The sequence below is a fragment of the Bactrocera neohumeralis genome, chromosome 6, assembly GCF_024586455.1.
Source record: "Bactrocera neohumeralis isolate Rockhampton chromosome 6, APGP_CSIRO_Bneo_wtdbg2-racon-allhic-juicebox.fasta_v2, whole genome shotgun sequence".
In the NCBI taxonomy this organism is placed as follows: domain Eukaryota; kingdom Metazoa; phylum Arthropoda; class Insecta; order Diptera; family Tephritidae; genus Bactrocera; species Bactrocera neohumeralis.
This window is the reverse complement of record NC_065923.1, coordinates 35,981,723-36,008,269: the sequence shown is the minus strand read 5'-3', so window position 1 is coordinate 36,008,269 and position 26,547 is coordinate 35,981,723. Positions and strand designations below refer to the sequence as shown.

The 26,547-nt window shown below is 36.3% G+C and overlaps 1 protein-coding gene across 2 annotated transcripts; it reads right to left on the bottom strand.

The window, feature by feature from the left end:
* Window positions 1-13,916: 13,916 nt before the first annotated feature.
* Window positions 13,917-19,892, bottom strand: LOC126763013 (odorant receptor 63a-like). 2 transcript variants are annotated; one of them, XM_050480173.1, is made up of 10 exons: window positions 19,691-19,892; window positions 18,241-18,337; window positions 17,133-17,271; window positions 16,861-17,052; window positions 16,690-16,791; window positions 16,448-16,613; window positions 15,321-15,426; window positions 15,134-15,235; window positions 14,921-15,076; window positions 13,917-14,071 (listed from the first exon to the last, which is right to left on the bottom strand). In XM_050480173.1, exons 1-10 carry the CDS (start codon window positions 19,819-19,821, stop codon window positions 14,015-14,017), a joined length of 1,248 nt encoding a protein of 415 aa, XP_050336130.1. In that variant the 5' UTR covers window positions 19,822-19,892; the 3' UTR covers window positions 13,917-14,014. The 2 variants fall into 2 exon arrangements, with proteins under 2 accessions (XP_050336130.1, XP_050336131.1); XM_050480174.1 differs by lacking the exon at window positions 19,691-19,892 and adding an exon at window positions 18,406-18,477.
* Window positions 19,893-26,547: the final 6,655 nt, after the last annotated feature.

Below are 26,547 nucleotides of genomic sequence, written 5' to 3'. Positions count from 1 at the left end.
GACAGCCTGGGCCACCACCTCGCCGATCTACGGGTCTGAGCAGCGTTGTGGCAACGCTGCAACAGCTGCAGCGCCTTTTGGGCTAAACAGTCGTTTAGGGGGGCCGGGATGGCTAAATGAGCACCTGACCCCCTCTCAAAATAATACATCTACACCCCACAATACACACCATACTCAACACATCATCTTCTCATCGCACACACACCAACTCCACACATCATCCTCTCATCGCACACACACCAACTCCACACGTCATCATTTCATCCCACACACACCAACGCATCACGAATTCAACACACATGAGGACACCGCACAAAAAATAACAAAAGGGACCGACGGACTAGGCGCCGACCTCTTTCGATTACGATCCGTGCGCTTGTAACCATCCGCCAACCGATTATCCCGCAGCTTCAACTTTTAATTCGTTTAGCCAAGGTCGTCGCTACTCATAAAAAGAATTGGTAAGTGCCGCGAGTTTTTATAAAAAACCCTCTCAATTTACACAGCCAGCTTTGTCTTTCTTGAGCTTGAGAACCGTTTGTTAATATGCAGTCTACTAGGCTGAAAATCGATTGGACTCTATTGATTTCACTGATGCACAGCCCAAATTCAGTAGTATTTTTACGCCAAAAACCAATTCTTTCTTAACGCACGAAATGCTTTTTGATTCACTTTTTTGTAAACTAACACAAGTTGCTTCACCAAAAATGCGATTATTCCTTAACTAATACAGGTATCCCTCGAATAGCACGGTACTTGAGTTGCACGAAATCTCGAATAGCACGGTTAAAAATTGCGACAACCCTCGAATAACACGGAGTTCGAATTACACGAAGTCGCGAAAATTCCTGTTAAAAATTTAGTATAATTTTCCTTCGAACGACTGTTTGTAGTATGTCGCAATAATGCATTTGAATCAGTGGTTGAACATATGTAATTTAAAAATTATTGCGTTTATAAAATTTTACCTTTTAAATTTTTAAGTTTCACTTTTCTAAATTGAATGAATTTTGTTATTTTTGTATAACTGAAATTTTATAACTAAAAATAAAAAAAAAATTTGTTCTTATTTTTAGTGTTTTCTTAATTAATCTTTGGAACCAAATGTACAAATTTGTATGGATCTCGAGTTTCGAGTTGCACGGTTTTAAATAGCACGGAACGGTATTTCCAAAATTGTATGATTTATTAGTATCAAATAACACGATTTCGATTAACACGGAACCAATTAACCGTGTTATTCGAGGGATATCTGTACTTATAATCTAACCAATAGAAATCATATAGATGGTATTAGTAGTACTACCTAAGTATGTATCAGCCACAGTAAAACGTGGGCGGGTCCTCTAGTTATCTATAAATTGAAGTTAAAGAAAATCAAGAGGGTCTCATACAGAGCCTTTTGTGCCACTGCAAGATCCTTTCAGTCTAGAATAGAACGCAAAAAGTTTACTGAGCTACTTGACATTGTACAACATTGTGAAATTCATGCTGTAAAGCTAAAAATATTATCGGACGCAAGTTGTTAAAGTTAAATGGATTAGAGTGAGATGCAAACATTCAAGCAACTTCGCTTCCATTGTCCAGCCTTTGCAATACTGAGGTAGAAACATATCAGCAATCTTACCTTCTGCGAACCAGGAAACATAGCCGTAAATGGCATTAGCTGTCTCAACAAATCTGTGTTAGGCTCAAAGCGCTTTGTCGATTTGTGAGATTCTTATGATCGATTTTAATTGGTATATTGGATGTTTCGATGCCACACGCATCAGCGTTTTTTAAGTCATATTCCTGTTCGAGCTCTTAACCTACTTAATCATACATCCCTTGAGTTAAAAAGCTGCCAGATTTCATACTTCTAAATAATGTCAATTACAACTGTTTTATAGCTTTTTGACCATTTATTGATTCACAATTAACTGCGATATGTATGCTCTATATTTTCAAAGGCCTGCTAAAATTTGTAACGTCTTTAAATCGCCGTATTGTAATAGTAAACAAACTATTTTAAAGAATTACCTGTAGATCCTTCCCACTCATTTTATGTATTTATTCTACATTGAACGATGATCTTCGAACAGCTTTTATCTCAAGAAAATCGATTTTCACTTCCTTTCTCTTCGTTTATCAATCTTATATTACATGTAAAAGTGTAAACACAATGGCTACGACAGACTGCAGCGGCACGACAGTGAACTGAAAACGTCGTTGTTCATCTTACTACATGTACATTTTGAGAAGCAACAACAACACAATGGCCGGCATGTACACAAAACAACGCAGTTGTCCATTTTGTATGTACACAATTTCGTTGTGGCCATACTAATACCTTTCAATTCAATGAAATTTTAATATTTTGTTCAAAGTGAAATTTTTTATGCAAAAAATAAGTAAATAGGTAAATATTTTTGCTTTAAATTATCAATTGCTATTACAAATGATATAATAGAGCTATAATATAGCTATTTTATGCTTTTATTTGTAAAATAACATCAAGTTTGTTAGAGCTGTGAATAATTTTACATTTTACATATTAGTGGCATCACCACTCTACCTCCTCTTTCTATCTTCCATTCTACTGTCAACTCTACTGTCGTCGTACTGTCGTTGGCAAGAATAGGAGGATATTGAAGTTAACGAGAACGACAACTGTCGGCCTGCAGTCGTGTAGTCGTGCAGCTGTCAAAATAACACTGCCCACAAGAACGTGTGTATTTTAATATTTGACAGATGTAGTTTGCAGTCTGTCGTAGCCATTGTGTTTACACTTTAAGTGTGTTTTTCTGCAAAAACATGCATGGATTGGCGAAGCTGCAGCACGAGTGCCTTAACGGAAATTCAATCCGTGACATAAGTGAGTTATTTTATGCTTTACAATATTCACCATTCACGAAAGCTTTAAAGGAAGCTTATTTCTGGTATTTACAAAGCAGTGATTTCGAACAGCATTCTTTCATTATTGCAGCATGTCGAATGAAATCAATTCAATTATGGGTTCGTGTTGAAATTGTGCAAAATGCCTCATGGAATGGCACATACAAATAATGTCAGTACAAGGATTTCAAATTATCAAATTATCTGCTTTGCAGGAAGATAGAGTTTCTTTGGTTCATTTTAAATATAGAGAGAGTTACGAAAAATTATTGAAAAAGTTTAAACGCATTTTGACTATTTAGTGTGAGATTAATATAGAGCGAAATAACTGAGAAATTATCAATTGACATTTGATCAGTATTTTACACACAAAGTGGGAAATTCTCGAACAGGATGGAGGGGAACCGCATTTAGCTTTTTGCAATTCCACCTGAGTGTACTGCCGCTTTTTTGTAGTGCCTTGTATAGTCTGTTCTTTCTCCCATTCTGCGGCTTGCCAGACGTTTATTTACAGTTATTGTAAATATTTATACAACGGTAGGTGTGTACTGAAGGGTCTCGTTTTTAGGACAAATTGTGGACGCTTTACATCCTTTCTCGGTAATACACGAACTTGTCAATATTCTTGCTACTGTCATGAGGTCTGTTACAAAAATTTCTGTAACATTTTCGACAGACCACGCTGGATTCAAATCTGTACTTCCAGTCGGCCAAACATTTGGAGCTAAGAAACCAAAAATATTGCTATCAAGCCACTGCTGAGTGGTTTTTACTTTGTATGCGAGAGCAGGATCTTGCTGGATAATGCTCTCTATCTAAGAGAGTGTTACCTTATCATCCTTCTAAATCATCCATTTGATACACTTTTTCCCCAGTTCTAAGTCTAGAATTTAAGAGTTTTAACGCCTTTACAGGACGCTCAACACTAAACCAATAAATTAGCAGGATGATGCCTATTTTGAATGCTTGTAATAATATTTTTTTGCGTAAACTTTGCCTTTTTTGCTTTTTAAAAACTTACTAATCAGTGAACATTTTTTATCTGTAAAAAGAATACTGAAAAGTCTTGGCATTGATTTGGTCGATACATCTAATTCGCTTGACAGAAGCTTAAGGTCTAAAGGGATTTCTTCGAAAGCATGTGGAAATAGTTTTCATGGCTTCATTAGTACTAACCACGCGAGGACGACCAAAGTATATTTATAAATGAAAAATGCACCGCGACCTTAGGTCTATTGTGCATAAAGTAAAGAGCTGATGAGATTAACATGGTGTTCCAAGGAAGGTACTCTTTGCTTCGGTTTAATGTATGGGTATTCAGTAAGAGCGCTACAAAACAAACACGGTTTGGGATGTCAATGAAATTCTTTATTTCTGTGAAAGTACATTTGATGGCTTTATGTATGTAACCCGATTTCTTTGGCATGATCACCACGGGCACGCTGGAAGAATCCCAGACGCTGAATCCAATTTTCGACGGTTTTCAAGCATAACTCGGCGGCCATTTCCACTGACTGTAACATGCCGGTCTTTATCATCACGGAAGAAGTACGACCCAATGACGCTGCCGGCATATAAACCGCACTAAACAATAACATTTTCGGGATGCAATGGTGATTCATGGCGTACGTATGGATTTCTGCCTAACCAATAACGCATATTTTGCTTATTGACGAAGTCATTCAGCCAGAAATAAGCCTTATCGCTGAAGATGATTTTTCGATAAAAATCCGGATAATTTTCAAGTTGCTGCTCAGCCTAATTCACAAACATGCGACGATTCTGGTGGTCAAGCGGCTTCAGTTCTTGTGTCAATTTGATCTTTTCGCCACAACGATTTCACAGAGATGCCTAACGCTTGAGAAGGATGCTATCACACGTCATTGATTTGGGTTTTCCTCAATTGATGCGCTAGCGGCAGCAATATTCTCGACACTACGGGCACTTCTTTGTCTCATTAATTTTTCTACTAGATACTTTCATTAGACGCTCAGTTGTTGATCTGAAAGGACGATTATAACGACCATAAATTGGATGTAGCGCCCTTAAAGTTGAGGCGCAATATATGAATCCGTTTATTTTTAAACCATCTAGTATCGCTTTGTTAAAAAGGAAAATGTACAAGAAAAACTTTATTTGATTATTTGAGTGTGTTGATTTACTCATTTTCGGCAAATTTGTGTCATTGCTATATAGACCATTAGCACAATTTAGCAGACGACAATATCCGGTATTCAAATGACAAATTACATTTTCATGCATCGACGGCTCTGCCAATAACTCAATTTTGCAATTGGCCTTGCCCTAGATGGCGTGAGTGTTTTATTTTTTCTTTTATCTCTTTTGTGCGTTCATTGCCTAAGTTATAAACTAATTAACAAAAAATCAAAGACGAGCTAACACATGTCCATTTCTACAAAAGCAAGCAAGGAAGAGCTACGTTCCGGTATAGCCGAATATTGCATTCTCTTGCAACTTCAAAGGATTAAAGTTAGGGAAGTACCTTTTGGTACATAAATCCTGTTAGTTAAAAAGATTTCAGGATAACTTTTCACCTGAAAAACACGTTCTCTCAATCCTATAAAGATAACTCCCATATTGGGCGATATATGCGGTATAAAGTCACCCGAATGATGTGAAAAACTCACATCAAAGTAATCATTAGTGTTTAGTATACTCCTGTCTTTCTGAAGTACATAAAGTGCATTCGTTCGGTTTTTACGATGAGTCAAATAATTTAACAGAGAAGCTCCATTAGATTTTGCGAGCGGAATCGAATTCCTGGTGCCGAAAGGTTCACAATGTTGGAAAAAGCCTTCGGTGATAATTGTTTGTCACACGTTAATAAAATAAGGGAATTGGATTGAAAACCATTTTGAAAGATCATTTCCACATTTTGGTTCCACAATAAGTCATTTTTTTCAAAAAACAGTGTCGCGTTAAAATCTTGTTTATTTCTGAACCAATTTTAGTTATCTATGCCTTATTATATAATCAATAACTACATTTATTTTTACTTTCTCTGGATCAAATTCAAGGTATTTTCATATTAGCGAAGATTTCTCCATTATACTGTACAAGTATAATCTTTTCCTCGCAAAATTATAAATATAATAAATAAATAAATTATTTTTAAGTACATACATTCAGTGACGGATCCACGGTGAAAGTTTTGGGTGTCAACCCCCCAACCTCAAAAATCGGATATTTTAATTCAAATTCAAAAGAATTTACGAAGTAATATTAACAATAAAAATATGTTAGATGGAAAAGTATCCCCTCTCTGGCCCCGGCACTGCATATTTGCTTGTTCATTTTCCGCTCCTTCACTTAAGACTAATGGCACGAAAATTACACAAGATATTTACGAAATATTATGAAGAGGATGTGTTGTTGTTTTGCGCAACAACCAAAACAATGGAAAGTCTCAGTTCTGGAAATAAATGGAAGTCGTTGCGGGCCAAATCTGGTGAATACGGGGGATGTTTCAACAATTCAAACTTTAATTCATGGATTTTAGTCAATGACAAAATGCTCTTGTGACACGGTGTATTGTCCTGATGAAAAAAGATTTTTTCTTCTGCAAACTGTTTCTTTTCTGACGACTTTTTGTCTTGAACTGGTGCAAAAGACAGCAATATTCAGAATTAACTGTTGTACCAGTTTGCAAGTAATCCACAAACAAAATTCCTCTCGCATCCCAAAAACTGATGCCGTAACCTTCTTGGTCGATTTCCGGACACGAAACTGAACAACCAGGTTCACATCACTCTTTTTTGATTCAGAATCATGGTGATAGACCCAAGTCTCATCCATAGTGAAGAATCTATGCACAAAATTAACTTTATCCTTTTTAAAACGCTCCAAATGTTGCTAAGAAAGTCGCATTCGAATGTGTTTTTATTCCATTGTTAGAGAATACGGCACCCATTGTGCACACAGCTTTTAAAAACCTAAAACTGCACTTAAAATATGGCTCACACTGCCAAATGAGATGTGTAAAGCCTCTACTAAATCTCTCTCAGTCAATCGACGATCTTCCAAAACCATATCCTGTATTTTGGCTATGATTTCTGGTGTTGATGCGCTTTTTTGTCGTCCTTCACGTGGATCATCTTCAAGGCTTGTACGACCACGTTTTAATTCAGCAACCCATCTTTCTACTATTCTAATTGTAGGTGAACACTCATTATACACTTTAAACAATCGTTCGTGAATTTCTTTTGGTGCTACACCTTCCAAAATTAAGAATTTTAGCACTGCACGATATTAAATTTTTTTCATTGTAAAAAAACTGTGACACGGCGATACTAAATGGCTTGTAAACAAAGAATGAATTGACAGATTGAATTGAAACTTCACATACGTTCGTATGAAGAGTGTGCCAACAACCAGAAATTTAGGCTAGTAGCAATGTCCTCTCTTATCGAACGACGAAACCTTGAACAACTTGTTATCTACAAAATTGTTGTATATGGCTTAAATTGGTTACCTGCCGTGGACACAATGACCCTAAAGATGGTCTAACTGCGGCCGCATATGGTCCGACACCTATGCGCCTCTCTTTTCAACCAACTACCCAACCCACGATAGTATATCAAATGCTCAGTTCAATGGTCTCATTTGCACACACTCTTCTGCAACTGAGCTCTTCTTTACTTCCTATGAATTTCTGAAATTTAATTAGCTAATCGGTTTTGCTCGAAACAATTACTTGAATGGGAAGAAATGATGACGAGGTGTAAGCATTGATCATTATATGAGAAAATTACGACATAGAGAGCGAACGTGATTTAATCATAAGTGCTGGTGTTGGAAGCTCATGCCACTTGCAAGCAGATATGAATAAAAATAAGTGCGTACCAAATTTAATTCAATTTGGAACTTGCAAATAAATGAACAAAATTTAATTTTCTATTATGCATACAAATGTGCTAATATATTTAGAACTGTGTTGTGCTGAGTCTTTTCACTTGATTTAATAAACCGTGGCAAAACCAACACACATTTTATTTCTTTTCAACAAAATGCTTAGTGGTTAACACACATACAGATTTCAAGTATTCATGGTTTATATACAAATATTCATATAAAAAATTTTTCTGGTTTAAACGTGAATCTTGCACACTCCACAACAATTATGGCAAAATTACCCGCAAGTTCAACGAAGCATCTATTTTGCACTGAAATTATTACAAATTTGTAATCTTCATAGGCTGAGCCACATAAATCGGACCGGTGTGTGTTCATATGTTTATGCTGGGCAATATCTCTTAAAAAATATATATGTGACCTGGTCTACGAAAAGGGAGCTAACGTGCGAAAACTAGTTTTCTGGGAAAAGCTGTTAAAAATAATCGTCAGTTTCTCGTTATCTCATTAATTGTTCTCCTTTTTTTGACACCTAAGCCCCCTTTCCGTAGACTAGGTCACATATAGTATACGCTTCACACTTATGGTGATTAGTGTGTGCTGTCCCTGAAGATGTTGTCGTGTTAACACAATAATAATGTTCAAATTAGCATAAAGGATTTGTCCATCCTAATATTCTACTCATACTTGTATTTATTTCAAAGTCAGCCAAAATCTTTACAAAGTCTCAATAAAACATCGTTATATACATTTTTTATGTGCTCTGAACTCCTTAGCCTTAACATATGCCCCACAATTGGCTATAACAAAGCTACGTCATCTGTAAATAATATCAAAGCGCAATTTGAGATGGAGATTGAGTTTAATCCGAGCTAAAGCTTACACCGTGCAAGTCGTCAACGCTTTTAAGTTTAATAAACACCTGATTTCAGGGAAACCAGTTAGAATTGTCTAAATATATTAAAAACATATAAAATAATTATTTAAAAAATTTTGTACCGAACCAGTTCTTACTATCAGAACTGGAGAAAAATGAAGAAAAACCGAAAGCTTTCTGACATTAAAGTTGACTTTATGAAACATTGAGTATTGTAAAATATTCGAGTACACCAGACCAATTTAAAATGCATTTGTCTGTGCTGTTGCTGTTCACTACTAAATTTTGCTGGACATTAAGCAGCCCTGTAATTTTTAGACATGGTCATGGCTGACACAACACTGCTGTTCATGTAAACATCACATATGTTTAGGCACACGTAATTATACACATATAATACATACCACAGTGTAATTCCATTAAGGGAACGGACACACAAAATATATACCAGGCTCTAGCGTCAGAGCTTTGTTTGATTTTGCTTATGCTGGAAAACGAGTATACAGTTTTATTATACCCTGAACAGGGTATATTAAGTTTGTCACGAAGTTTGTAACACCCAGAAGGAATCGTCGGAGACCCTATAAAGTATTATATATAAATGATCAGTATGTCGAGCTGAGACGATTTAGCCATGTCCGTCTGGCTGTCTATCCATCTGTCCGTCCGTCTGTCTGTATATATGCGAACTAGTTCCTCAGTTTTTAAGATATCGTTTTGAAATTTTGCAAACGTCATTTTCTCTTCAAGAAGCTGCTCATTTGTCGGAACGGCCGATATTGGACCACTATAACATATAGCTGCCATACAAACTGAACGATCGGAATCAAGTTCTTGTATGGACAACTTTCACATTTGAAAAGATATATTCACGAAATTTGGTATATATTATTTCCTAAAGCAACAATGTAATCTCCGAAGAAATTGATCAGATCGGTTGACATATAACATATAGCTTCCATACAAACTGAACACATAGTTACTAACAGGAATGCACCTGTGAAGGGTATTTAGCTTCGGTGCAACCGAAGTTAACGTTTCTTCTTGTTTTTATAGTAGAGTATATTACTGAACAGTGCCGGTAGCAATCGTAAGCTATCAGCTCTTCACAATTACTAAAAAAATTGTATATGTTCTTTGCTTTATGCCTTTGCAAGTGTTAGTGGTATTTTACTTAGCGTATAATTGGGTTTATTTTGCATAAAACTGGACAGTCCAGCCACTAAAGCAGCCGTTACCTGTTACCAGTTACCTACACGCCACAACGCTTTCACTGACAGCAATACAAAAACAAGTAAGGAAAGGCTAAGCTCGGTTGTAATCGAACATTTCATAAACCCGGCGAAATACTTTCAGGTATTGACTAAACTTTTTAGGAAGGAATGTTGCGAAAGAATGAAACATTCAATATTCAATGATACGGGGATATGATTACAATCATAGTTGGTATCTAATGACATTAAAATATAGACGATGTACTCACTAAGTTTCAATACTATATTTTGCATCATGTGCGAGTAATTAATATTAAAATCAACCTAATTAACATATTACGCCAAACGCTTAAGCTATTTCAACCAAACATCCTCAGTGAAAGTCGTTCTAGTGCCTTTTGGTACACTTGAAAATACTTGAAATCAGACGATGACCACGCCTTCTCCTCATGTTGAAAACTACAAAAAGTGCTACAACGTCCCAACAGTGGTTAAACCCCATATTCTTAAGATAACTATTTTCATCCTTCTAGTTAAAGTTTTCTTCATAAACACAATACTGTATTAAGTTTGACCTCTTCGGCTGATCTGATGTGACATATGAATATATCATTTGAGTTAATTAGCTTAATTTTAATATATCTAAACGAACTTAGATACGAAGCAAAATATTTTGTAATGGAACCAAGCATGCAAATGTAGGTTGCCTCTTATATTATGGATTTCAAACTGCCAACTCATAACTTTACTCACTTTTTTCGAGCGTTGAAATTTTAAAAACTCTTAACTCCAAAATTTCTCATCTTGAGTAAAATATTTACAAAAAAAAAATTGTTATGCATTAAAAAACTTTTTGGACGCAACTTTTAAATGGAATGACCCATATTTTCAATTCTTTATCTTACTAGACTAGCTAATACACACAACACAACACAACAGTTAAGTGAATAAAACTATTCTACGTTATAACAACATATTGCTAGGGTATAAATGTTGCCAGTGAGGCATGATAACATTTCCGTGCTCAAGTTTTATGGAGGAAAATATGAAAATGTTGAAAATCAACTCATTACTTTTTATAGAAAAGTAGTAAAAAGTGAAAAACATTTTCTGTAGAAATCAGCATTAAATAAAAATAGTTTTTCTCAGAATGTAAATTTAAAATAGTATTTCTGTTTTCCCTGTTGTAGAAACTTTATAAAATAAATAAGGAGCAGCTGGGCTCGGATCGTCCGCAAAGTTTATGCCCTTATATTATAAAATACTACGTTCTTGCAACCTGTAACTTGAGTGAAAATTAATCTGGAATACCTGTCTTCCTCGGCAACTAAGGAGGCTGGTATTGCAGATAGGTGGAATCGGGCCAAACCCGTTATTTAATAAGAGGTATAGTTGTGAAGGGAGAATTTTTAAAAAGTGGATGCTTAATGAACATATCTCAGAAACTATTTATTCTATTTCAACCAAGCTTGCCAAGAAAAAACGTTAACTTCGGCTACACCGAAGCTAATATACCCTTCACAGGTGCATTTCTTTTAGTATCTATGTGTCCAGTTTGTATGGAAGCTATGTGCTATGGTAATCCGATCTGAAAAATTTTGTCGGAGATTATGTTACTACCTTAAGCAGTAATCCATGTCAAATTTCATGAAGATACCACGCCAAATGTGAAAATTTCTAAAAACAATAACTCATACCAAATTTCGTGAAGATATATGAGGAAATTTCCCAAGCAAGCATTTGATTCCGATCATTCAGTTTGTATGGCAGTTATGTGCTATAGATAACCGATCTGAACAATTTTTTCGGAGATTACATTATTATCTTATTTAGAAAAAAACCTGTGCCAACTTTTGTGAAGATAAATTGTCACATGTGGAAGTTTTCAATACAAGAACTTGATTCCGATCGTTCAGTTTGTATGGCAGCTATATGTTATAGTGGTCCGATATCGGCAGTTCCGACAAATGAGCACCTTCTTGAAGAGAAAATGACATTTACAAAATTTCAAAACTATCTCTGAAAAACTGAGGGACTAGTTTGTATATATACAGACAGACGGATAGACGGGCATGGCTAAATCGACTCAGCTCAACATACTGATTATTTATATATATACTTTATAGGGTCTCCGACGCTTCCTTCTGGGTGTTACAAACTTCGAGACAAGCTTAGTATAAAAGCCAAATACAAATAAAAAGCAAAATATTTACTTAATAATCAATATTTATTTTGTCGCCTTCAAAGTAATCCCTACCAGGGATATGCTTAAGCCAATGATTTTTCCAGTCCCCGAAACACTTTTCATATGCAGTTTTTGGAATAGCCTTCAGCTCCTTCAGCGAATTTTGTTTTATCTCTTCGATTGACTGCAAACGAATCCCATTCCAATGATTGTTGACTTGTTTGCTTGTCAAACTCACAAACCCATGTCTCATTACCAGTTATATTGCTCTACATGAATGTGGAATCGGAATTCGCACGATCAAGTATGTTCAAAGAGACCTGTTTACAAGACTCTTTTTGGAAAAAACAGCTTTATCGAGGCGAGTCGAGCAAGAACGCGTTTTATATCCAAAATATCCACCAAAATCTTTCGAACGGATTCGCCAAAAATGTGGAGTTCTCTTTCCATCTCACTAATAATAATCTGAAGATTTTCAAACGCCATTCCCTTTGATTTATATTTTCATTAGTTGTAAAGGTCGAAAGTCGTCCAGAACGGGCATATCTTCAACGGTCTCTTGACCAAGTTGGAATGATTTGTACCACTTGTAGGCTTGTGTGTTTGCATCAAACTTAATATTTTCCCGATTATAAAATTATAAATTATAAAATTTTAGATAAATTCGTTGTCCGATATTTTTATACATTGGATAAATCGCAACGCACTACTGAGGTGTACCGACTTAAGCAGCTGTTGTAAACAAACTGGTTGACAAATCACGCTGATGTTTACTGAATACAGTTTTTTGAAATATCATTTACGCGGAGAATTTAATTACAATTTCCGGGTGCCTTTCTTCGTTATTAGTACATACTAGAGGACCCGTCCACGCTTCACTGTGGCTGATACGTAGGTAATACTACTACTACCATCTATATGATTTCGATTAGTTGGATTATCACAATAGTAAGTTAATACATACATACGAGTATAGCATTTTTGTGAAGCAACTTACAAGTTACTTTACAAAAAAATTGATCATAAAACATTTCGTGTGTTAATAAAGCATTTATTTTTTGTGGAAAATACTGTTGAATTTTGGCTCAGGGAAATCCACCGTTGAAAAGACATTAGCTAAGCTGGAAACAGGCGAATTGAGCACCGAGGACAATGATGCTCTAAAGATTCGAAAGCTAAGTGCAACGTGGGTGCCTCGCAAGTTCATAATCCAATAAAAACAACGAATAACTGATTCTGAGAAGTATTTGAGGGCTCTTTAATTGTAAGAAACCCGAATTTTTGCGTCGGTGTGTGACAAAAGAAACATAGCTCCATCATTTGCCACTGGAGTCCAATCGACTGTCATTCTAGTGAACTGCACATGATGAACCGGTTCTCAGGCGTGGAAAGACGAAAAAGTCGGCTGGAAAAGTTATGACATTAGTCTTTTGGGATGCACGTGGTATAATACATACTCAACGACTGATTACTGAGCCAGTTATAATCCATTGCACCGCGTATTTGGTTGCAGTTCTTTTCTACTATTACAAATATTTAGCAATTGTATTATTTTTGAAAAAGAATCTATTTAAAATTGTAGGCAAATATTTAAATGATTCCTTCAAACATGAATCTTGAACAAATACTTATTATTTGAAACATAAATTTTGTATTTATGAGTTATATTAAATTTTGACATAAAGAGATAAAAGGTATCATTGTCCTTACTTTGTTATATATATATATATATAAATGAAATTTTTCTTTTATAATATATATATATAGATTTTCGAGTATACCTGAATAATGTTAAAAGTTTGTGCAATTGGTCAGATCTTTTAAAGCTAGTTACAAATATACAAACATGCAGGAGCTAATAAAAGCAATATAAAAAGTAAAAAAAAAAAACTAGTTATTCAAACGAAATTTATGTGAATATATGAATTTTATTATTTCTTAAACTTGAATTGAAAATTGGTGCATAAAATTTGTATTTCGTATAAAACCCCTTTAGTGTTCGTCAATATCTCGAAGTAGTACAAAATATGATCCGCTCGCTTTGAATATCTGAAATACAAAACAAAATTATTGACATTTGAGTTGATAAAGGAAATTAAAACATAACTAATATTTAAATAATATTAAATCTAGTAACTTTTTAACAAAATGGCTGTTTCTAAAAAAAAATCAATATTTGATCTAAATTTCAGCCCTAAATTGTAAAAAAAAAAATATTTTTCCGCGAGAAAAAATTTCCGATTAATTTCTAAAGAAATATTTAGGAAGCTCGTTCATCGGTCACCGACTTTTGAAACAACATTTTGACAAAAACGCGTATTACTTTCAAGCAATTTTCAACTCTTTTTCAAATTTGCGTGTAATTTCGAAAATATTCACCAGAAATATAATGTATATTCAGAAAACTAAAGAAAGAGAATTGATTTTTTAAAAATTTTAACTGTATATAAAGAACTAGATTTTGACCGGTCAGTTGGTATGGCAGCTACATACTTGTCGACCTGAACAATGAGCTTGTACCGTTGGCTTGGTTAATAATCGATGCAAAGTTTCTTGAAGATATCTCGTCAATTGAAAAGACCTTCCATAGAAGCATTCCCATATTCAGTTTGTGTGACAGTCAAATGTTAAGGTGAACTGATAACTGCAGTACCGACAAATGAACAGCTTCTTGAGAATTTAAAAAATGAAAAGACTAGTTAACATATATACAGACAAACGGACTGGCAGAATGGACACAGCTCGTCATACTGATCATTTATATAGACAATTTATAGAGTCTCCAACAGTTTATAACATAATTTATAAAAAGACTAACCATATGAAGACTATCATAGAATAAACAAGGTAATATGTTTTGTATAATGGAAGAGAAAGGTACATTTGTTATTTACTTACTCCCATCAATGTAGCCAAGGACATTACTGTGAACCAGGATATTTGGAAACAGAATTTTTTATTCGATCGCAGAATGATCATTTTCAATGTCTTCTTGAATGCATCTGTTTCGTGGTACCATTCACAATTGTAACATGCTAATGGAATCTTTTCCAGCTGAAAACATATAAACACGTTTACGGATGGCCTAGGTGGTGAGTACTAGACTATTACCTCGTTGGCCAAGAACTGTCCGTTAACGTAGTGCATGCAATCACCTGTTGTAGCGGCGCACAAATACATTAACATGCGAATAAAAGTAATCTTATTTGATTCCTACAATACGGTATAAATATGTAGATGGATTATATACAATTTTGATATGTGTATGTATCACATATTTAAGGTCAAGATCACTTACCAAGCCGAAGTTCATTTCGAAGAGTACAAAACCGTAAATTGCCAGACTATGAAGAAATTGTGAAAGACAAATGTGTCTGAAAAGCTGATTGACCTCGTCGATAAACCTAAAAAATCATATGTTTTTTCTATAAAATTCTATTAGATTGAAATAATAAACGCATATTGCGTAGCAAGTAATAAGAAGTGGACAAAAAAAACAAAAAATGTTTAGGTTCTATAGTCTACTGAGTTCTAACCAATTAACTACTGATTAACGACTCAGTGGATTTGACAAAATATCTAATGCGTTGGAAGCCGTGTAAGATATCCCGTCTCAGCCGACTCAGGCAATGATCTATCGTCTGTTGTTGTTGTTTTTGTTGATATTGTAACGGATGCCTAATCCCCGATAGGATGGTATTAGAAAAGATCTCTGCAGAGATGCCTGTTCCTGGTTCTGACTCACATGTAGTTTATCCCCCGCTGGTTCTGTCGATCACAGTACCACTGGGTCAGAGTCTGAAAACTCCTCTCTGATAAAGCGTTAGTATATATGGACTATTTTATCCACCGATCCCTCCCTTATCGGGCTATACTTGAAGGTTCTTGTGGAAAACGTCTTCAATTTTGCCGAGATTTCCACTGTAATGCCAATTGATGGCAGGTTGAATAATCTTTATAGTGCAGCCTTTGGAGCAGTCCCTAACGCTCCCTTTATGCAGAGAACAGCGATTCGGTGAATCCGCTCCATTTGGGGAGTTATGCGTAGAAGGGCGACACTAAGCTCTCTTAACCTATCTTTCACAATGACTTTACATATCAATTTGTTGTCTAAAATTATTTTCAGATACTTGGTATAATTCTTAGTATTTAACTCAACCCCGTTGAGCCTCGGATGTAGAGTATCATACCCGCGCTTCTGTCATTCACCCGCAGGATAGCCGATATTGCCCTTTGGTGTAAAAGTGTATAATTTTTTTTAACATCACTGTTGCTGTTTCCTTTTTTTAAGAACTAATCAATATTTGTACTGTTTCATACTCTGTAACACGTTTTCCAACTTATTCCTGCTCTTGCAAATTACAGTTAAGTGAACAAAACAAATAGCTTTTGTGCCCTAAACAAATATGTGTCTTTAAGTCTTACTGAAGAGTGCGTTGATGTTGCACTATACAGTAGCGCAAATATTCCACACGTTGTGATTTTGGAACCAGAGTTGACGTGGATCTCTCCAACAGTAGACATAACACCTGGACCAATCCACAGCAATGCTTACAAAGCACCATGAAGGAGCCCTGGAAGCTAATGGAACCTGTAAAATATATTATCCAAAATAAATTTTTTTTGATCTGCGTCCAAACACATATATGTAAATGGGTATGACTTACTTATGCCAGCGACCAGGAGCGAGCAGGCACCGAAAAACATGTCCATTGCGTAATACGGAGAGACCATTCCTTTATTCAGAAACATCGGATAGCCAGTGAAAGCTGGTTAAAGTAAGAAATATATTTTATATAATCGAGTTCTTTGGTTGTATGAATATAATATTCACTTACGCAGAATATATACATACTTTGGCGTGCCTTGCAAATGATTATATAAGTTTTTGAATAATGCATAGAAGAAATAGTTGGACATAATGCAGATGCAGGTTCCTAAAGTGAATAGAAGTTGTCCCCTCGTCTGTTTCCAATTGATTTCCATAATTACATTAATCTCCTTCTTCAGAGTAGTTTTGATTGGCATACCTAGCAAAAAATTATACATTTGTATAAGGTCTCTTCAAAACACTTCATGTGACGCTAATCCATTACTATTAGATTCTTACCCGTTTGAAATATTTCGATTCCCTGCAGCAGTTCATGTGTTTCAGCTTTCCGAAGCAGTTTATGAAATCTATGCTGAGTGAAGAACATGTAAGCCATTTTAATTAGGCCGGTCGTCGTTTGCAACGCTGTGGTAGAAGTCTTCAAAGTTAAATCATTTATTAGTTTTTATTCAAAATAGAACGTAGCCAAGCAATACTTTGTACTTCATCACTGAATTATAAAACAAATTTTCGAGCTCCTTATGCCAAATTAGAAAAGACTTCGAAGGGAAGAAAAACAGTATCTTCCTATTAGGAAAAATAGTTTCGGTGAATATATTAACAAACCGCATTCAAATGCTCAAAAAATCGGTATAATGTCGTTAAGGAATATAATGACAACCCACATATTAACGCCCTCTTATTAATACTACAATATTTGCTACATATTACGTGTGATCCAAGTACAAGTACTTTCTTCAGTAATATTTTTTTTTAACAGATCACACATGAGTACCGACAAGTTGTCTTGTTACTTTTGTTCAGTATTATTTGACATTTCATCATGAAGAGAATTACCCCTAAACAACGTTACAAATCGTTCAACTTTATTACGAAAAATCTCGTTCTTTGAGGAATGTGTTTCCCACCCTTCGCTCAACTTATAGTCAACCCAATCGGCCACTGAGCATACTGTTCGCAACACCATCACCCATCTTGACATCCAGCATTAATTTTTTGATAATATTAAAGGGAATAACCGATGTATGGAAAACTTGGCGTAAAGCTTTCCCATCTGTTCGCTTTGTGGGCTCTGGAAAAGTTGCAAGAAAACCAGACGTTTTCTAGCCAAGCGATGAGGCCCATTTCTGGCTCAATGGGTATGTAAACAAGCATTATTGAAGCATTTGGGACGAAGACCATCCTTAAGAGATTCCAGAGTTGCAATTTCATCTAGAAAAAACAACAGTTTGTTGTGTTGTGCCTACAAAAATGATACCGATGCGAACATTGGCCATAATAACCGACTTTTTGATGCCTAGGAATGACGCTCGTGAACTCGGCGACATCGTTTCAATCAATATATTAAGTATTAAGTACGTATGTATATCATGGTGTTTCTACTTACCTCAGCTATCAATGGTATATCGCCTTGTGCTTGTTTTATCATTAACCAGTGCGGATATAGAGCAATGCAACTTGCAATTATGAACAGAATATTGATGCTGGCAAAAAAGAAAAATAATTATTTATTACGACGTTTATATAACATTAGCAGTCCGAGTATGCATACATTTATTACATAAATCTTGAAAAAGCGTATCCAAACTGGAAGTTAAGTAGTTCGATTGAGAAAATTCCGAATGTCAATCTGTTTTTTCCAGAATACATATTTCTAATAGAACATTGTCGGTATGTTGCGAGAATATTAAATTAGTTAAAAAAAAAGTACTATGAATTTTGCGTGATTGAAAAAAATTAATAATTTTCATCTTTTTGGATAATTGAAATGATAAAAGCAAATAGTAGAACATTGCTTGTCGAGATATTTTCTAAGTATGTGTTCACAAATGGCAATTATTGTTGTGACCAGCGAAAATTTGCCGACAATGGGCATTTTTTCGGATGTGTAGTTTCCAATGAGGCAATACTTTTTCGGTGTTGGTCTTTTTCAATACTGTTACTTGCTTTATACTCAGCTTGATTGGCCTTTTTAGGTACGTAATAAACAAAATTGTCGCATTTAGAGTATTAGAAACTAGACATTGTTGAGACGAAGTTTGATCCTCAAAATATCAATATTAGGTGTACTTTTTAGGCAGAGGGAATCATGACATACCTCTGAACTATTTTAGTGGGATTTTCTGACGTCGCTTATCGGCGCGGATAAGCCCGAGACGATTGACGCCTTGGAATAGAATATTAGTCGCCTTATTGCTGACGCACTCTACACTAAAACAATGGTCGGGAATTGGGGCTCTTGAGTTTATATATACAAATAAATAGCGGTGTTACTTGCAAGAAATCATTTTTAAAATATATTTGCAATCCCTTATCTTTAAATAAAACTAATTTCTTGGTCTAATTATTAAATAATCTGCGTTTTATTTTTTCATGAAATCTTAAAAAAATGTTCTTTATATAACTGTTAAAGATAAGCATGAAAATGAGTTTTCTATGACTTTTGGGTTGATAGAACATCCGCAAAAATTATATTGACTGACTTACTAAGGAATTATATAAAAACGAAAATTTCGCATTACGAAGTAAGCCGTGAGAACCTCGCGTCACTGCTGACAGTTAAAACTTAGAGGTAGACTATTTCTGGTAACTTAGGAGTGGCATAAGGACGGAAAACCTAATAAAGTCAAAAGCCGAAATTTTTGATGACCCTGACTTAACTCTCGAACTCCTCTTCGTCTTACAAAATGTTACACACTTACATAAGTATGTCTAGTGGGCTAACTGAGTACACCAGTTATTTTTCTTAACGATTACAGCGACAATAAGGAGTCTCTTATTAACAGTGACATTTACGAATATTTAAATGAATATCTTTTTCTGTCGCGTAAACTCACATTCGCCACCATCTTTTGAGCTTCGTTTGAGCATTCAGGTTAATACCGATCATAAATGATACTCTCTTTAATTCTCTTATACGCCAATGGTTGCGTGTTCTCAACTCCTTCATTTCACTTATGCTGTACATAGTTTTTAAGAGTTTGTACTTAAACTTTCTACTTAAACTTATAAGACGCAATTAGGTTCAACACTTTATCTTAACTGTTCAAATAAATTGTGTGGTCCGCTACTTATATACACATATTTAGTTTATCCTTTAAATTATTTCAGCTGTATATATGCGTAGTTTTCTAACGCTAATATAATTTTCTTGCTAATTCTAGGTTACCCACTTTGGACTATTATTTGATACGTAAGACTGAAATGTAGACATTAGCCAATGCAAAGAGAATTACAATGGCAAATGATTTAATTATATAAGCTAACTACTTAGCTAGTTCACTAGCTTTTCTATTATAAAATTTACAGAAATGCATAACGGTGTGTTAACATACTACACAAACTACCTTTAAAGACAGATTTCAAAAATATGTATCTTAAACTTTGATTTTTAAAGGAGAACATAATTCGCCGAAAACCTAAAACATTGCCATTTTGTGGGGGAAACTGCAATTGTAAAAAAAAATATTTAGTTTTGTATAAATCCTTATTATTAAGCTCCATAAACCATACTGCATTGTGACAAAAAGCACCCGAAAATTGCAAATAAACCTAGACCTATTTACCGTATTCTTTTTTAAAAAAATCAGCTTTGTCGGTAGGAGTCGACGAAGAACGTGTTTCATACTAAAAATATGCACTAAAATTATTCAAACGGACTCGCTAGAGATGTTGAGCTCTCTTGTAATTTCTCTAATACTTGCCTGAAGATTTTCAAGCAACATATTCTTACCTTTTTTTGATGATTTTCATCAGTTGATGAAGTCATTCATAACGAAACACGTCTGCAACGATCTCTCAACCACCGTCTTGAAAGGCTTTGCACCACTCGTTGGCTTAGGGGTTTGAATCACCGTAAGTCTTTTCCAACATTCCGCACATGAAATTTGGTTACAAATGCAAAATTTGAGACAAATTCCTTATTCGATATTTTTATCCATTGTAAAAATCGTAGCACACTGCAAACTTAATTGTTTTAAATATCATTTACTCGGGGAATTTAAATTAGAATTTCGAGAGCTTTTTTGTCCCAATGCATCATATATGAAAGGGGGTATGTATACACCTGTACGATTAATTTTTTAAAATGATATGTCATGCCAAGTGAAACATTTCTTCTTAATTTAATTGAAACATCTCGATTGCTGACCGAATGCATAATTACTTTGTACTTCGCTAAAAGAATTATGGATTTTCGGATCAAACCGCGTTAAGTTAATTTAAGGCTGAACAGACTCATTTATAGTACGAAGTCATACTGTGAATAATATTGTGCCAGCTTGATATTACTGAGGTATCTCAGTATTGTCTGCTCACTGTATAAAATGAACAAGAAAAACCGATCGCTGCTCAGAGTTTAATTGTGATCCTTTTACTGAGAGATTTTTTTTGATTGCATCAATTTTAGCGTTTGAGTACGGGATCATCATCATCATCGCATAACCATGCAAAAAATAGTACTTTTGGAGTTTTTTGAAGTCTTTAATAATACATCGTTTAGAACCTAGGCATAAAGAAAAAACTTGAACTGCCACTATTTTAGATAAGATTGATCATGGGGTAGCCGTAGTACAGTTTCATACTTGTAGAAATTCATATCTGGAAAATATTTTCGTTTTAATTCTTCTTGCGGATATAAAAAATTAATGCTGTTAACGTGTGTTCTGGAATTTTAGAGTTTACTCAATTTGATCTCTTCGTATAGAGTTATTAACTGTGGTGTGCTTAAAATTGCTGATTTCCTTTGTAAAAAAACAATTTTATTTTTTAAACTTCGTAAGAGAGTTCTAACCACCAGATAGTAGAAGTATAAGTTTGCATTATTTAGTAAAAGATTCGAAGTCTCAAGCGTTAAATTTTTCTAAATTTATAAAACAGATTTCTCATTTCCCTTTGTAATTCGCGAAAGAGCTTTTAAACCCTAATTGGGTTTAACTTAAATATGGACGTGCATATTACTATTTTAATTTTTTATACAAAGGTTTATTTGAAAAGATCACATATCAACCCTCTGCATAATACACAATTATATATGTTTTTTGTTTCAGTTCAACGCCTTTTTTTATAGATTTAACTACTAAAATGATATTCGTTGAAGCTCATCTAGTTATTGCAATGTACTTTTGCACAAATATGCAATTATAACTGTTCCATGATTACCTGTCATTAGTGTTTGTGAAAGGCAAACCCCGTTTTTATACGAGTATTGTCACAACATGTTGCAACAGACTATTTATTATATAATGGTTCTTTCCAACTAATGAGAGGTTTGCTTTGCAGATGGGCGGAATCGATGCATTGCCACGCTCGCAAACTGTCGAGAATTGAAAACCTTCAAAATAGTATAACTGAGTCGAAAATCAAGAATTACAACTTAGTATAATAAAAGGCAGTAGGTAAGAACATTGTTTTTTTTATTTTTGTAATTCTGAAAATTTCTTTGCCTTAATAAGTTTAATAAACATCTAATTTTGTTGAGAACATATCTTTTCGAATCTTCCTCCAATAGTGTATGTAACATAAGCGCGCCCACCCCTTAAAACGATTTTGTTTGAAATTATTAAAAGTGCGATAACTCAAAAAATAATCCTTCATACAATTCGAACTAATCGAACATCCATACAAATACCTTATAAATACTGTGTTGCTCATACGATATGGGGTACTGTACATTTGATGTATAACTTAACTGCGTGCAAAGGCAATGAGAGACATAGTACAGCACATATTGCAGTATACTATGGAATTTACACGTGTGACGACTACTACAATAGTGTTCCATATACGATTGAAATTATATGGTATTATGTTATGGACTACAACAGATTGCATGAACACACTCAAAGCTTGAAGCCTCTTTTTCACAATTTTTTTGTTATTTTGACATTTATCAAGAAACATGTGAATTCAAAATAAAAGTAAAAATACAAAACTGGAAAGTTGTATCTCTTTAGGGCAATTCGTGTATAGTATCGTTTTTAGTATATTTAAAGCCAACAATGCTGGCTAAGATGGGTTCTATTTTCCTGTTTTTATCTACATACATATATATGTATATGTATCTATGATATTAATTTTTTTGCATCATGTGATGAGTGTCAAACTCAAAGAACACCATATAAGTATCACTATGATAATTCATTGTTTCCTGAGCTTTTATTGCAGTATACATTGTAGTACGGTAACCATTTGTCTGTCTTTGGCATTTCTTGTGGGATTATGATGCTAAGGGAAAAACTAGCAACATCTGTTTTGAGAATGTTGTACAAAATTATCCCTTTATCAATTGCATTGGGTTATTGATTTTAAGAAAATAACTGAAACTTCAGAGGGCACCACCAAAACAAAAACAACTTGGGAAATATAAGACACGCTAATACTTGTAGTTCTATATTTACATATATATACCAAATATTAATAAGTTATCAAAACTTATTCGTCTCGCTAATGTAATCATCACGGAGCGGGTAGGAGTTTCTTTGGCTTCTTATGGTTTACTTCTGGACTGTTGGGTCCCAGACCAAATCAGCAAGCGCTAGTCGAATACCAGCTAGTCCAGGGAAAGAACGCTCTTTGAAGTTTCAGTTCAACATAAACAAGCACCTTATTTTCAGTTTAAAGTATGCCTAAATCTTACCTATTATTATTACTATTTCTTTTCCCATGTAAAAGTATGTACATTAGAGTGATTCAAAAAAAAATTTTTTTTTTTTTCGTTTAGTACTCGGAAAAATAGGTTCCTAGACACCTCAAAGAAAGCCTCTCCAAACATGGGTTTTTAATTGTAACGGGAAGGTCCTCCTACATACTTCTTCTTAATTGGCGTAGACACCGCTTACGCGATTATAGCCGAGTTAACAACAGCGCGCCAGTCGTTTCTTTTTTTCGCTACGTGGCGCCAATTGGATATTCCAAGCGAAGCCAGGTCCTTCTCCACTTGGTCCTTCCAACGGATTGGAGGTCTTCCTCTTCCTCTGCTTCCCCCGGCGGGTACTGCGTCGAATACTTTCAGAGCTGGAGGGTTTTCATCCATTCGGACAACATGACCTAGCCAGCGTAGCCGCTGTCTTTTAATTCGCTGAACTATGTCAATGTCGTCGTATATCTCGTACAGCTCATCGTTCCATCGAATGCGATATTCGCCGTGGCCAATGCGCAAAGGACCATAAATCTTTCGCAGAATTTTTCTCTCGAAAACTCGTAACGTCGACTCATCGGTTGCTGTCATCGCCCAAGCCTCTGCACCATATAGCAGGACGGGAATTATGAGGGACTTATAGAGTTTAGTTTTTGTTCGTCGAGAGAGGACTTTACTTTTCAATTGCCTACTCAGTCCGAAGTAGCACCTGTTGGCAAGAGCAATCCTGCGTTGGATTTCCAGGCTGACATTGTTCGTGGTGTTAATACTGGTTCCTAAGTAGACGAAATTATCTACAACTTCAAAGTTATGACTGTCAACAGTGACGTGAGAGCCAAGTCGCGAGTGCGACGACTGTTTGTTTGATGACAGGAGATATTTCGTTTTGCCCTCGTTCACTGCCAGACCCATTTTCTGTGCTTCCTTGTCCAGCCTGGAGAAAGCAGAACTAACGGCGCGGGTGTTGAGGCTGATGATATCAATATCATCGGCGTACGCCAGCAGCTGTACACTCTTATAGAAGATGGTACCTTCTCTATTAAGTTCGGCAGCTCGAACTATTTTCTCCAGAAGCAGGTTGAAGAAGTCGCACGATAGGGAGTCGCCTTGTCTGAAACCTTGTTTGGTATCGAACGGCTCGGAGAGGTCCTTCCCGATCCTGATGGAGCTTTTCGTGTTGCTCAACGTCAGTTTACACAGCCGTATTAGTTTTGCGGGGATACCAAATTCAGACATCGCGGCATAAAGGCAGCTCCTTTTCGTGCTGTCGAAAGCAGCTTTGAAATCGACGAAGAGGTGGTGTGTGTCGATTCTCCTTTCACGGGTCTTTTCCAAGATTTGGCGCATGGTGAATATCTGGTCCGTTGTTGATTTGCCAGGTCTAAAGCCACACTGATAAGGTCCAATCAGTTTGTTGACGGTGGGCTTCAATCTTTCACACAATACGCTCGATAGAACCTTATATGCGATGTTGAGGAGGCTAATCCCACGGTAGTTGGCGCAGATTGCGGGGTCTCCTTTTTTATGGATTGGGCATAGCACACTTAAATTCCAATCGTTGGGCATGCTTTCGTCCGACCATATTTTACAAAGAAGCTGGTGCATGCACCTTATCAGTTCTTCGCCGCCGTGTTTGAATAGCTCGGCCGGCAATCCGTCGGCCCCTGCCGCTTTGTTGTTCTTCAGGCGGGCAATTGCAATTCGAACTTCTTCATGGTCGGGTAATGGAACGTCTGCTCCATCGTCATCGATTGGGGAATCGGATTCTCCTTCTCCTGGTGTTGTGCGTTCACTGCCATTCAGCAGGCTGGAGAAGTGTTCCCTCCATAATTTATGTATGCTCTGGGCATCAGTGACTAGATCACCTTTGGGGGTTCTACAAGAGTACGCTCCGGTCTTGAAACCTTCCGTAAGTCGCCGCATTTTTTCGTAGAATTTTCGAGCATAACCCCTGTCGGCCAGCTTATCAAGCTCTTCGTACTCACGCATTTCAGCCTCTTTCTTCTTCTGTCTACAAATGCGTCTCGCTTCCCTCTTCAACTCTCGGTATCTATCCCATCCCGCACGTGTAATGGTCGATCGTAACGTTGCGAGGTAGGCAGCCTGTTTTCTCTCCGCTGCGACACGGCACTCCTCGTCGTACCAGCTGTTCTTTTGCACTTTCCGAAAACCAATGGTTTCGGTTGCAGCTGTACGTAAGGAATTTGAAATTCCGTCCCACAGTTCCCTTATACCGAGTTGTTGACGAGTGCTCTCAGAGAGCAGGAGTGCAAGCCGAGTAGAAAATCGTTCGGCTGTCTGTTGTGATTGCAGCTTCTCGACGTCGAACCTTCCTTGTGTTTGGTGGCGCGCGTTTTTTGCTGCACAGAGGCGGGTGCGTATCTTGGCTGCAACAAGATAGTGATCCGAGTCGATGTTAAGACCTCGGAGCGTACGCACGTCTAGAACACTGGAGACGTGTCTTCCGTCTATCACAACATGATCGATCTGGTTGGTGGCTTTTCGATCCGGAGACTGCCAGGTAGCTTGATGTATCTTCTTGTGCTGGAATCTAGTACCACAGATAACCATATTTCGGGCCCCGGCGAAGTCGATCAGCCTCAACCCATTTGGGGATGTTTCGTCGTGGAGGCTGAATTTACCGACCGTAGTGCCAAATATACCTTCTTTGCCCACCCTGGCGTTAAAGTCGCCAAGCACGATTTTGACATCGTGGCGGGGGCAGCTCTCATAAGCGCGCTCCAAGCGCTCATAGAAGGCATCTTTGGTCACATTGTCCTTCTCTTCCGTCGGGGCGTGGGCGCAAATCAGCGATATGTTGAAGAATCTCGCTTGGATGCGGATTGTGGCTAGACGTTCATTCACCGGAGTGAATGATAGTACTCGGCGACGGAGTCTCTCTCCCACCACGAATCCAACACCAAACTTGCGCTCCTTTATATGGCCACTGTAGTAAATGTCACAAGGACCTACTCTTCTCTGTCCTTGTCCCGTCCATCGCATTTCTTGGACGGCGGTGATGTCAGCCTTTATTTTCGCGAGGACATCAACCAGCTG